Source organism: Ictidomys tridecemlineatus, chromosome 10 (genome assembly GCF_052094955.1).
Source record: "Ictidomys tridecemlineatus isolate mIctTri1 chromosome 10, mIctTri1.hap1, whole genome shotgun sequence".
Lineage (NCBI taxonomy): Eukaryota > Metazoa > Chordata > Mammalia > Rodentia > Sciuridae > Ictidomys > Ictidomys tridecemlineatus.
In genome coordinates this window covers 7,473,512-7,487,236 of record NC_135486.1, presented here as the reverse complement: position 1 = coordinate 7,487,236, position 13,725 = coordinate 7,473,512, and the positions used below count along the sequence as shown (strand labels likewise).

General features: G+C 43.8%; 2 protein-coding genes across 6 annotated transcripts in view; one reads left to right on the top strand and one right to left on the bottom strand.

Annotated features, from left to right (window-relative positions):
* The window catches only part of Ankrd45 (ankyrin repeat domain 45), a 33,067-nt gene that overhangs the window by 8,550 nt on the left and 10,792 nt on the right, over nt 1–13,725 (top strand). For all 5 annotated transcript variants that reach the window (XM_078022324.1, XM_021722651.3, XM_078022326.1 and 2 more), the window contains exon 3: nt 8,557–8,724. In XM_078022324.1, coding sequence (XP_077878450.1) covers nt 8,557–8,724 — 168 coding nt within the window. The remainder of the gene's footprint in view (nt 1–8,556; nt 8,725–13,725) is intronic.
* Tex50 (testis expressed 50) lies at nt 10,213–11,742 on the bottom strand. The gene is made up of 2 exons (XM_040277303.2): nt 11,416–11,742; nt 10,213–10,478 (listed from the first exon to the last, which is right to left on the bottom strand). The coding sequence occupies exons 1-2, from the start codon at nt 11,740–11,742 to the stop codon at nt 10,251–10,253; spliced, it is 555 nt and encodes a 184-aa protein (XP_040133237.2). The 3' UTR covers nt 10,213–10,250.

Here is a 13,725-nt window from a genome sequence, read left to right as displayed (position 1 = left end):
TCATGTGCCCTGAAGAGGGCCTTTTGGGGTTGAGTTTAATGGGGGTTTCTTTGCTTCATGAATCTGGATGTCCGTTTCCATCTGTCTTGGGAAGTGTTAAACTACCCCTTCTTTCTTTTTCAGCTACCATTTCTTTACGTGTACTTTTTATGCCTTTCTTTGTCTCTCCTGCCTTAGGAGCCACCATCATGTGATTGGTTCCTTTATTGGTATCTCATAGATTCTGTGAGCTTTCCTCACTCTTTTTCGTTCTTTATTCCTTCTTCTATATTTTTCATCAAAACACTTGACTTCAAGTTCAGAAATTATTTCTACTTCATCTGATCTGTTTTTTTGGCTTTCAGTTGTATATATATATATTTTTTTTTTTCATTTCATTCATTGACTATCCCAGATGCAAAATGTCTGCTTGGTTCTTTTTTATATTTATCTTTTTGTTGAACTTTTAATTCAGATCATGAGTTTCTTTCTGATTTTATTGAATTTTTTTGTCTGTTTGATTTTATATTTTCTGAACTTCCTTAAGATTATTATTTTGAATTCCCTCTTGGGCACTTTATAAATTTCCTTTTCTTTGGAGTCTGTTGCTGGAGAATTAGTATGTCCTTGGCGGTGGTACTTACCTTGCTTTTCTATGTTTCTTCTGTCTCTCACAATGGTATCTACACGTCTAGTGCAATAGTTTCTTTTTCCAGTTGAATGGATGATTTTGTCTTTTCCTCCATAGAGAGAGGCCTTTTCTTGTGAACAGAGGGTAGGGTGTATCAGCTTTGATTGTGGATGGACCCAGGGCATGGATTTGTTCAGCTGCAGTCCTGGTAGTGATGTCTGCGGTAGCATCAGTGGCCTGTGCTGTGAGTGTTTGTAACCAGGGTGGTATGACACTGTATTTTGTGGGGGGAGATTTGGTACGGGGCTGGCTGCTGGGCCATTTGTGGGTGTTTGCAAGTGCCATGGCTGTTGGCTTTATGGTGGGTGTGCTGCTGTCCACCTTGCTGCCAGGCTGGGTTTGGAGATGCAGGGCCACTGCAGTTTGGCTAACCTGTTTGGCTGACTGATGGACTATTCTTGTATGCACAGGTGCTGCACCTTGGCTGGCTGTGTTGACAGGCTCCTTGGTGTGACAGGGCTGACTTTTGGCTGGCTGTTACAGTGGGTGTAGGTGCACATGGGCCACCAGCCACGTTAGTTTCACCTTTGTGAAAATCTGCCAATTCTCTGGGGTTGGGGTATAATATGGGTTTAAAAACCCGGGTCTTGGTCTTTCTCCCAGGCCTGTGCTTTGGCCGAGTCATGGTGCTGTGGCTATGTACACGGGAGAATGACAGCCAAGTCTTGGGAATGGAGATACACTGTGGACACTAACCTCTAGGACAGGGTATCCTCTAGAAGTCGGTTGAGTTTCAGGATGGTGCCAACCATAGCAGCTTAGCTCATGCAGGGTGTCGGGGGCATTTACAATGTGGGCTCCCTTTGTGGCTGTACATCCATGTGAACTCTGGGAAGTTCTCCAAACTGTATTTGGGACCTGTGGGGGCTGATGAGTCTCCTGTGTGATCATCTGCCACAGCAACAGGGACTGTTGGGGGTCTCTAGCTTGAAGTCCATCTTGGCCAAGTCAGTACAGAATTCAGACAGGAGAGGAGGGACGGGGTGTCTTGCTCTCCTCTCTATGATGTTCCCTTAGGTTTTGCATTCCACGGGGATCCTGCCACTTCCTAGCTATTCTCTAGTGAACTTCCTCAGTCCCTCTGGCCAGAATATACATGTTTATCTTTGTTGTGGTCTTTTTGGGGGCGGTGGATGAGTGGTAGGCTATTCTGTTCAGCCATCCTGCTAATATCACTCTCCATTTTTTTCTATTTATGAACATCACATTCATTATTTGTTTAATTTTTATGTCACTTTGAAGTGCTACTCAGCAAGTTCTGAAGATTCTAAGAAAAATATTTCAAGGGAAAGAAATTAAAATTGAGAACATTTGTACTATTATAATTTCTGTGAATTAAGGAAAGACTGTGGTTATTCAGGGATAGCTGTGGAATAAACTCAACCAGAATCTAGAATGCTAGAGCTCTGTTGGGGCATAAGAAACCACCTGCCAGAATTGAAAGACTTTGGGGTGAAGACTGCAGTGTATGGGTCTCTGTAAAGTGAGAAGATGTGTGCCGTTTATTTGTGGATGATACTCAGAAATGAAAGAAGGAAAATCATTTTTAAGATTAGCGATGAATCATGTTTGCATTCAGGATATCCTTTCCTTTAGATATTAATTTTGGAGAGTTGGATGTTTTGATCCAGAGAGAGGAGTATGAAACTGTGTTTGGTCTCAGCTCTGTGCATTGCTGGCTTTCAGCCTATTTGGAAGTGGCTTGTTTTGTGACAGCGGAGGACAGGCCCTCGCATCACTCAGTTCATTGACCATGGAGCTCTGTCTGGTCCTGGTGAGGTTTTGGTCACCAAATCCGACTGTACTTAAACAGGCGTAACCCGGACCCCTTGCCATTTGGTGAGTTTGTGGTTGGGCAAGAAACAGAAATGTAAACAAATGACGACATATGGTAGGGTAAGGGCCAGCGGGATCTCAGGGCCGAGATTAGCCAGCTTTACCTGGGAGCGTAGGGAACGGTTCAGGGAAGGTTTCACAGAGGGGGAAATGTTTGTGTTGAATCTTGAAGAAGGTCTAAGAGTTTACCTAACAGTGAAGGAGAGGGGAGGGATGGGGCAGGGCAAGCAGCGATCGCATGATCAGGTACTAGCGTTCCAGTATTTCTGCTCTTCTGGAATGCTCACCTACCATTTTTTAAAATATTTACTTTTTTTAGTTGTAGTTGGAAAGAATACCTTTATTTTATTTTTTGTTTATTTTCATGTGGTGCTGAGGATTGAACCCAGGGCCTCACACATGCTAGGGGAGCGCTCTGCTGCTGAGCCATAACCCAGCCCCTCGCCTACCATTTTAAGAAACCAAAATAGTGGTCTTTAAGAAAACAGATATGATAGTATTATTTGTTGTTTTTCAAATTTATTGATTGATTTATTTCAATTGTCAGATAAAATATATATATTTATCATGTACAACATGAGTGTTGAAGTATGTATACACGGAGGAATGGTTAAGTCTAGTTAATTGACATTTGTATTAACTCACATTGTGTATTAGTCCATTTTCCATTGCTGTAGCAAAATACCAGAGGCTGGGTAATTTATAAAGAGAAGAGTTTATTTAGCTCTTTTAGTTTTGGAGGCTCAATGACGTGGTGCCAGCATTTGGCTCAGCATGGCCCGAACCATTCAGCTCATGGAAGACTTCCAACTTTGGGCAGACATCATGCTGGATGGCATCATGGTGGGAGCATGTATGAGAGGGAGAGACCACAAGGTGAGACTGGAAGGCAGAGTAGGGGCCTGACCTGATCTTTTTGTACAACCCTCTCATGAGAACCAATTCAGAGTCTTGTGGAGGTCTCTGAGTCCCTTCCAACAACAGCACTGGCAGTGGCCCAACCAGCACCCACTAGGTTCTTCCTCTTAAAGGTCCTACCACCTCTTAGATCAACACACGGGGACCACGCTTCCACCACTCGGACCCTTGGGGAAACTCAAGACTGTATTCACAGTTATCATTTTTTGCTGTGACAATGGCATTTTATTTATTTATTTATTCATTTTAGTTTTAGGTGGACACAATACCTTTGTTTTTATGTTGTGCTGAGCTCAGCTCGAACCCAGTGCCTCACACATGCTAGGAGAGCACTCTACCACTGAGCCACAGCCCCAGCCTGACAATGGCATTTTAAAAATAAGAGATTTCAGTCATTTATGGGTTGAGAACAGTGTCAGTGACTTAATTACTCAATGTATGCAGAAAGCAAGCTGAGGTCTACAAAATTAGATGGTCCATGTTGTGATGCTGCAAAATTGGTTATAAAAAATTTAATGTGAATCCACAGTTTTGAAATTGGTTGAGAAGATGTTATGGAATTTTCTTTTGTATGTGAAGAAAGTAAAAATGATAAATATAAACCTGTAATTTTTGGTGGGAGAGAGCTTACTCTCAAAAATAAGAAGGTTTTAGCACTAACTGAAATGCAGAAAGCTGTTCAAAGAGACACATTTCTGTTTTCAAGTTGGTGATGAGATAACTTTAAGATAATTTGAAGGAAAGTGTTTGGTCTTAGTATTAACAATCTTCTCATTATACTTATTGAGTCATAAAAATTTCGGTGGCTGAAAAATTTTGTATAAAAATATCCTGGTGATACTACTGACATACTTGAAAAAAAGATCCACCAGTGTTTCATTTATAATTGCCATGGTTAAACATTTTATTCACTTTACAGTGTGTTTGTTTCATTAAACCTTCATTTTATTATTAATTTTATCTGATGATTTATAATGCTAACAGAATGACTGTATTAGTTATGCTAATTAGAAGAGCATTCCAGGCCCAGTTTTGTAAAATATTGGCGTTAATTCTATGCAAACATAACATGAACATTCATTTTACTCTACTACTGTAATTACTGTTCCAGGCAGAAGAACAGCATTGTGAGGTCCTGGCAGTGAGCAGCAGCGTGGTTGGGGGAATTCACACAGTCTGTACTGCTGGAGGTAGGCAGGCTGTGAGATGGGAACTGAACAGGTGAATCGTCTGCTGCGCGGCCCGCTCCTAGCTCCTGATTGTTCTGGATTTGATCTCCTCCTTGGGAGCTCATGAATTTGTATATGAAAGTGCTCATCCGCTCTGGGCTTCCCTTTCCTCCTCTGCAGCTGAGAACACTGGTACCCGATGCCCAGGCCACAGGATCAGCATGAGTTTGAAGGAGAGCAATCTCTGCACAGGGGAGAAGTTCCCTGCTCCTCTCTGGTCTTTTGCTCTACCATGAGCTGCCTCTCAACTGACTCTGCTTTCCAGTAATCTTCCACAAAGAGGTTTTTCTCCTCCCAGACTCAGTCCGCCTGCTTCCCAGGTCCAGCGTGGCCCCTTGCTTCCTGTGGGGGTTCCCAGCATCCCCCTCCTGGAATGCAGCGCTCATGGCTGATGTTACCGGAGAACTTCAGGAAAACCGCTTTCTTATCCGGATGTTTTCTTAAATAATCTCAATTAGATGTTTTCTGTCTCTTGGGAAAGTGATGAGGTTAGTGCCCTGTGAGGATCTGTGTGTTTCTTTCTAGAAAACAGACCATTCCAAGAAGGGATGAAACATGTAAAAGTTGCAAATCCTTGTAAGATCATTTGCCACTTCACCTGTTTAATTCAAGTCTCTCACAACCTGCCTACCACCTGGTAAAAGTCTCTGTTTAGAAATCTTGCTTGATTTCTTTTTCTTTTTCTTTTTCTTTTTTTTTTTTTTTTTTGGTACCAGGGATTGAACTCAGGGGCACTTGACCACAGAGCCACATCCCCAGCCCCATTTTGTATTTTATTTAGATATGAGTCTCACTGAGTTGCTTAGCGCCTCACTTTTGCTGAGGCTGGCTTTGAACTCGTGATCCTCTTGTCTCAGCCTCCTGAGCCACTGGGATTATAGGCGTGCACCACCACGCCCAGCATTTGATTTTTTAAAAACTATGTTAAAAAATAGAAAATACCCCCATCCCACCCTTATAGGGTCGCAGGTGAACTTAAGAGCATTCTGATTAGGTGTCAGCACTGGGCTATTACTTCAGCCCAGAGGGACTCGGTGTGGGGAGAATATTTCCCCATTTGGAACGGCCTCAGCCGTGTTAGCAGTGTCTGGCCTGTACATAAGGTCTCCTCCCCCAGCAGTCCAGGGGCCCGAACCATTCAGCTGATGGAAGACTCCCAGCTTTAGGCAGGAGGCAGTAATAATGGTGGTATCTGGGTAGTTCTTGCACCTGCCCCTTTTAGAAGGAGAGATGTGTTCCTCCAATTTATTTGTTGAAAACTTAATGGTCAACAGTGTTGGGAGGCGGGCCCTTTGGGGAGGTGTTTGGGTCACAAGGAGCCCTCGTGGGTGGATTAGTGACACTGTACCAAGGTGCGTGGGAGGGAGTGGAGTCACTCTTCTTGCTCTTCTGCCTCCTGCACTGTGAGGGACCAGCAAGAAAGCCTGCATCTGCATGCTAGGCCCTGATAGTGGGCTTCTCAGACCCACTGGGAGGAAGCACCTTCCGTTCATTATACATGACCAGTGTGTGGCATTGTGTGACAGACCAAGACAGGAATAAAGACATAATAAAATTCTTTCTCACTTGATATTAAAAAAAAATGTTGTGCCAAAAAGTGGAGGTGATTCCTATTTTGGCTGATATTCGTGTAGTTCGTTTCATCTCCCTTGGATTTCCTTTGGATTTCTTATAAACTGTTATCCTTTCTGGTTATGACAGTTCATCACTTGGTCTAAAATAGTCCCACGAGTATGGGAATGTGGCAAATCAGGAGTCAAGAAACTTCCAAAACCGGAGGCAAATATTTGGGTGCTGTTTCCTGCCCCTTATAAACCTTCCATCTGACAATAGCCTCGGGTTTTAATCTTGCTTTGGTTAGTGTGGCCCTGGGGAAGGGTGGACTCTTTGACTTTGGCTTTGTACTGGGCCCTTTGATGGGCTGATACTGCCTACCTCACAGTGTTACGGATTAAGTGAAAGAAGAGTGACTGGCACTCATAGAGTCAACACCTGGTTCCCTGCGGCTTAGTTCTTCTTGTGGTGTACAGTATATAGTCAAGGGAGTTGTGTGTCCTTATCTAAGTCAGTGTAATGGATTGTTGTGCTTTCATGCTGCCTCAGCCTTCACTGTGAACCTACGTTTAACTTTCTGGCACCAGAAGCAGGGTTCATTCACTCTCCACACCAGCTCCACATCCAAATGGCTCGAGCTGGAGGCCGGAGTAAGAACTGAGATGCGTCTCTCCTGTCTAGCACAGTGGGCTCCCCACTCTCTGTCTTTTAAGTGAACCGCCCGGCATTTGCCCACAGATGTGAAGTTTCGTCCCGTGTCCCTATCTACTCTCTCTCTGCCTCTTCATTCCTGCCTTGCGTGACTTGGGCCCAGAGGGCTGTCCTCTGACTCATTACACCCTTCTTGCCAGAGCCTGAGAGTCAGAGTCCTGAACATGCGCCCCGACGCGGTGCTGCGCTGATCTTGCTCCTTCCATCTGAGGAACCTGGGCTTCCCTGGAGGGGTTTTCCTGGGGCCTCTGAGGAGGACGCGAGGTCAGGGTCCTAGTGCCAGAGTGATGGTCAGGCTGGCATAGGCTGAAGCTCACGCAAGAGCCACAGGACAGATGCCAGTGTAAACACGCTTCAGGTGTGAGGGACCCTGGGTCATGGACTGGTCACGGCTTTAGGCTGTCCACCAGGGAAAGCAGTGTCCTGTGAAAGGCACACCAGCCTTCTGGTCCACGTCATTTCCTGCTGGGGCCTGGTTGCCAGTTGCTCTGCTGCTGGGGGCTCTCAAAACAGTGAGTTAAAACAGTGAACTTTGATTTTCAAAAACAAACAGTCTGAGAAAGTCGTAAGGAAGCCCCCCCTTTACAATTCATTCCTCCTGGTGGTCACCTCGGTAGGACTTAAGAAATCACTTTCTAGGGCTGGGGAGGTGGCTCAAGTGGTAGCGCGCTCGCCTGGCATGCGTGCGGCCCGGGTTCGATCCTCAGCACCACATACCAACAAAGATGTTGTGTCCGCCGAGAACTAAAAAATATTAAAATTCTCTCTCTAAAAAATTCTCTCTCTCTCTCTCTCTTTCTTTAAAAAAAAATCACTTTCTAATTTAGTAAGTCATAATTTTAGCTTTAATACAAATTATTTATTTCTAAACCAAAGCACACACAGTTGTGGCAATTTGTGTGACGCTGTTATCAGTAGTGCTAGAGTACTTTGAATTCTATAAAATTCCTTAACTTAGGAGATTCAGTTCTTCCAAATAGACAATTACTGGGGAAGTTATCTTCTTCAGACGCTGTGTCAGAGCTCAGGCCTCAGGCTGCCTGTGTCAGTGCCTTGTGTCCATCGTTTACGGGTTGTGTCCCTCTGACAAGTCTCTTGACTTCTCTGGACTTTAGTTTCCTTATCTGTAAGAAGAGAATTACAATAATTCTGACACCATCAAATTTTTATGAAATTAAATGAGTTCACCATATGTAAAGTACTTAGTACCTGGCCCATAGTAATTGTTTAATACTTGTGATTATGATATTCTACTGCTAAAAAGAATAGCCTAAAATATACAGATGTGCTTTGACTTATGATGGGGTCATGACCAATAGACTTATTGTAAAATACCATATAAGGAGAAGGCGTATACATATCCGACCTATTCACAGCTCATCAACACCGTACACTGGAGAGTGCCTGGTTGCAGGCTGCCTGGGAGCTGGGGCTCACTGTTGCTTTCCAGCATCACATGAGTATTGGATGCCCATTGCTAGCCTTGGGAAAGATCATAGATCAAAATTCCAAGTATGGTTTCCACTGAACAATACAGCTTTCCCGCCATCTTAAAGTCAAAATATCGTGTCAAACCATCCTACGTTGGGGACTTGTCCATAGTCTGATTGACCTGACCATCTTCATTCTGTCTGACAGGGTACACACTGCTACACTGTGCTGCAGCCTGGGGTCGTCTGGAAACTTTGAAAGCACTAGTGGAGCTGGATGTTGACATAGAAGCTTTAAACTACAACGACGAAAGAGCTCGGGACGTTGCCGCTCGGTATTCCCAGACTGAGTGTGTTGAGTTTCTGGACCTGGCAGGTGAGGAAGCTCCACAGAGGAAACGGATTGATCTGATGGACGGGGACAGTTGGCATCTTCACCCTCCATCTAGATGTTTTATTGTGGGTACCTCCACAGTCACTTTTGGCAATAACATGAAATCTTCTTTTCCGTTTCACTATTGGCCTAACCTATTGCACTTAGTAGGAGCTGTATGTATTGGAAATTGTGAACTTACCAGCTGATAACGATTTAACAACTTATTTTCTATAAGCCTATGCATACAACATGTTCAAAGCTGTTTTCTTACTCAGGCAAAGTAGATGATTCCTTAATTGTTTAAAAATTAGCATATTTTAGTAATATGTTCAATTTCCCAGATAAAAAATTTTAGAATTAAGAAAATATTTGTCTGGGTAAAGTTGATCTATGGTGTTAGTAATCAGAATAGTAGTTACCCTGAGGGCATGGAGGATTTCTGGGATGTAGTGTCTTTTTCTTAATTTGGATGCAGGTTCTGAAAATTTATTGAGCTGTATACTTATAATTTGTCACTTTTTTGTTTGCATATTGCAGACTTCAGTACAAAGTTCAGAAAGCTACGTGCTACGGCCATATAGATAGAGCTGAAAGAAGTTTTAGGAAAATATGCCCGCATAATTTCGTATGTGTGCAAACATTGGCTTAAAAACCCAGTACTTATGGAACTCACAGCATGCATTTTGCCCTGCATTCAGGTTTTTAGCAAGCATTTATTCAATGCCCACAATTCCATATGCCAGTCTTCTTGTGGGTACAACTGGTTCCCGCCTCTGGATATTTGTTGGTTAAACACAGCCACGGTTATGTAACTACAGCAGGAAGATCATGATGAGGGCAGAGCAGGTAGTCCGTGCCATGGGGCCGTCAGAGAGGATGAGGTCAACCTATTGGGGCTGAGCTGGGCCTTGGGGGATGGGTGGGATTTGAAGGCACAATAAAAGGGAAGGAGCATGATCAAAGACGACTCGGAATGAAGGTGGCATGTGGGGGTCAGGGGGAAGGTCGCTTTACTGGAGCAGCAGGTCATGGTTGGCACAGGTAGGCTGTAGCCCAGGTAGAATAATGGAAGGGTTAACTACATGGCCGCTGGTGTCTCCACCCGAAACCTCTGTGACCTTGGACAGTTACTTCAGTTCTCTACACCTCAGTTTTCCTTTCTGAAAAAGGGGCAATGGCAGTGTTTTCTCGAGGGTTTGAGAGTGAAATGAGGTGGTGCAGAGCACCGAGCACAATACCTGTCATGTGGTTAACGCTTGGAAAATGCTGCTGCCGCAACCGCAGCCAGAGCATACCCTGAGTGCCAGGCCCAGCTGCTCTCATTAGGTTCTGGGAGCACGTTAGTGAGTATGGATTCCGTCTTAGTTGAATGGAAATCCAGACATCTTTGGAAAATTTCAGCAATAATTGTGGCCAAAAAAAAAAAAAAATGGTTGAGGCTCCTAAAGAACCTTAGATAAGTTCCTCTCAACAGATTCCTTTGCAATCTCCATATTTGACTGAGCTACATTTGCATGTGTGCGTGTTTAGTGTCCTCTGGCTCCTCCTCCTCCTCCTCCTCCTCCTCCACTTTTCTTCCTCTTTAATTCGCGGTGCTTAACTTTCTTAGAGGAAGAATGGTGGGACACCTGCTTCAGGTACTTGGTCATCATTGACGTGGTGGCCAGCAGTCTGCAGAGTATTTGGTCAATGTCATAGATGGATGGGCTTTCTAGAGCTTTGCCAGATTTATCTAAGGAGGCTTGCTTTTTCAGCTGAAAGGAGAGAAGCGAATGACATAGATTGCATCTTAGTTTGAATTTAATTCATATTCTGAACATATAAGCTTAAATTCTATTAAAATACACAATCCATTATTTACGCAAAAGAAAACTTACTCTAGAAGAAAAGTATAAAAGTATAAAAGTAAGAAATGCTCATTTATATACACACACGGTATCGGACTAGCATGACCTCCATCACTGTCAGCCAACGTGTAACTAGTGCTGTCTGTGTTAGAGCACTCTGCTGGGAGGAATTATTTCAATATTAGCAGAATGTTTTCCTTCCTAAACATGAAAGACCATAAAATCAAAGGCATTTTTAAAATAGGGTAACACTTGTAGATGTCTAAGTTTTCCTGAAGATCAGGGGGTTTTCTGGTTGGTGTCTGTTGTCTGGGCTTGGCCAGTGAGTCTTTAAGATTGTCTCAAACTGTGGTGTCATCTGCTGGCAAAGTAGTGAATTAGTTAAAGAGCTCTGTTCCCCAAAAAGCCATCCTAACATTAGAAATGAGTTTACAGTCCATTTTAAAAGTACATGCCAACTTTCTTACTTGGCTTTTTAGATAGATCACTGTCATCCAAGAGATCTGTTGTTCCAGACCCTTGGTTTTACAGGGCAGCCGGGGAGGAGCGAACAGAGCCCAGACAGACAGTGCCCCTTTCTGCACATTCCTCCCGCGGTGACACCCTGTGTTTCTGCTCTGCTTTGAGACTTGAAACAGAAGGGCTGGGCCAGGTGATTTTAAGGCCCTTCTATTCATCACACACTTGTCGAGCACCTGGTACCAGCAAGTCACTCTGCAGGATGCTGGGGAGGAGCGGGAGGGGCAAGTGGCAAAAAGGAATAACCCTTCTTCACAGAAATGGCTGATCTTACGTTCTAAACTCTGAGATGCTGTGACTGTTACCATTTACATCATGAATTCACCTTTTTTTGGTGTTTCTTCCATTTTATCCACAGATAATGCCCAGATAAGACGGACAGGATTACAATGAGAGCTTGTGCTATGATATAAGTGAGGTGCAAACAACTCTGAAGTAGATCCATGTTAGCGAAGCTGCAGCACAGTCTGTCCAGGGGGTAGGGTAGACAGTGAGAGGCAGAAGGCTTAACTTTCAGATAGTGCACTTCTTCTGGAAAAATCTCCCATCCAACCTTTGTCCAGATTGTTCCATCACAAATGCAGACACTCTCCCTGAAGAAGCAGGTAAGCAACAGAAAAAGAACCAGGGATACTCCTCCATTAGACGCCATTCTTTCTCACTTGAGAGAAAAATTTGTAGCTAAAAAATTGATCAAAGACAGAGCAGAATGTGCCCTGAGTATTGGTTAATAGGATGCTTCAGTTGAAGCATTTCAGAAAATCTTGTTGGTCAGCAAAATACAGCGGGCAAGATGCAGCAATGGTCTCTGTGCCACCGTTGGTCAGTCACGGTGATACCAGGGAAAAGCTTGGTGATGCAGGGGTAAGCCCGGTGATGTCATAAAGAAGGGCTCTGGAACTGAGAGGTGTCACCTGACCAATCCCCTGAGGTTTCTTAGAACTACCTCTTGTAGCTTTTGGCTAGAATGGTTTGAGCTTCTTCAATTTTCTTAAAGATAAAGAATTTACTAATATTTTGCTGATTAGTAAATTCAACAACAATGTCAGCATATTAATAAAATCTCCTGGGAATGAGTCCCTCATATTCCCTTGGTGCTGTCAGGCTGTGGGTGAGGGGCAAGGGAGACAGCATGGCATGTGGATAGAGATAAGGTGGCAAGGAAGTGGGCATGTGACAAAATGGTGGCCTTCAGTCCTTGCTTTTATGGAGCGAACGGTCTATAAGTAAGAGGAAAACCAAGGTGATTTCAGAGACGGAGTAAGAAGAGAGCTACATAAAACTATAACAGGCAGCATTGAGGAAGCAATGAGCTCTACCTGGGACAATTAGGAAATTTCACAAGAGTGTTATTTGAGGGGGCCTTGAAGAATGAGTAGAATTTTGGTAGGTGGCCAGGCAGAGAGACATCTCAGAATTACCAGGAATAAATGTATTTATTTATTTATTGCAGTACTAAAATGTGAAAGGAAAGAGATAAACTGAGGGAACAACTATTAAGCACAAAGGATACAGGGCTTGATCGTTTGGGAAATTCCCAGCCAATCCAGACTGCAAAAGGTACTGCTGTCATTTGGAAAGTGTCCCCCAAAGGCCTGTGTTCAAAGGCTTGGTTCCCAGCTTGGTGCTATGGGAACTGGTGGAAACTTAAGGGTGGGGACTGATGGGAGAGTTTGCTCACTGCAGTGTACCCTTGTAGGAAGTAGAAGGGAAACAGCCCCTTCTTCTCTGCGTGTTTGCTCCTGGCCACAAGGTAAATGGCTTTGCTCCACCCATTCCTTGCTGCCTAAGTGACTGTGGCCTGAAACCTTTGGAACTTCGAGCCAAGCCAGACCTTCCCTCTTTATAAGTTGACTATCTCAGCTCTCTTATTATGTAACAGAAAGCTGACTAACACAGGTTTTGAACTTAAGAAAGCCACTGTCAAGAAGTATGTTTGAGAATAGGAGTGTGAATGTGGATCCTCCCAGCCATCTCTGCAGAAGTCAGGGGTAGAAATGAGATTCTCCATGAAACATCTGGGGAGGAGTCTCATCTCATAGACTGAATCTCTGAGACATGCTGGGAGACTCACAGGTTTTTGAAAATGTTACACCAGCAGAAACTCCAGCTAAGACAAAGGGGCAAAGAGAGGACAAAGCAATAAAGTTACTGTTCTTCCAAAATTCTAAAGAAATAGACTAATAGAGGTATTTAGCAGCAAGAACATGCAATTTTTGTGAAAAAGGAAGGATTAGTGAGTGGGTAGAACCTCAGGCCCAGAGGGCAGTCTTAAATCACAGAGGATTATCCCCATGCCTTAAAACCAAGTGGAATTTTCCCTGTGCGTTTCAAAATTGCTTGGGATTGGTGACGCCTTTCTTCCCTCTCTCTGCTCATTTCTGAACGGCAGTGTCTATGCCTTATTCTCTGCCCATCCCCCCGTACAGTTTGGAAGAAGATAACTAGTTTTCTAGTTTGACAGGTCCACAGACGGAGAGGAGTTCTGCCTTAGGATGGATCATACGAATCTCACCCATACTTTGTTTCGATGATTTGGAGTCTGGGGTTTGAGAGTTTTGAGTTGTGCTATTTAGATAAGGATTGGGATAGAGTTGATGTTGTAATCATTTATAGGGATGTTGGACAGGTGGGA

Excerpts from the sequence above, each read along its gene's own strand:
- Tex50 (XM_040277303.2), bottom strand. The coding sequence starts at position 11,742 with ATGGCGTCTAATGGAGGAGTATCCCTGGTTCTTTTTCTGTTGCTTACC. Across the intron at positions 10,479-11,415 it reads GGAAGAAACACCAAAAAAAG|CTGAAAAAGCAAGCCTCCTT; the intron begins GTGAATTCATGA and ends CTCTCCTTTCAG.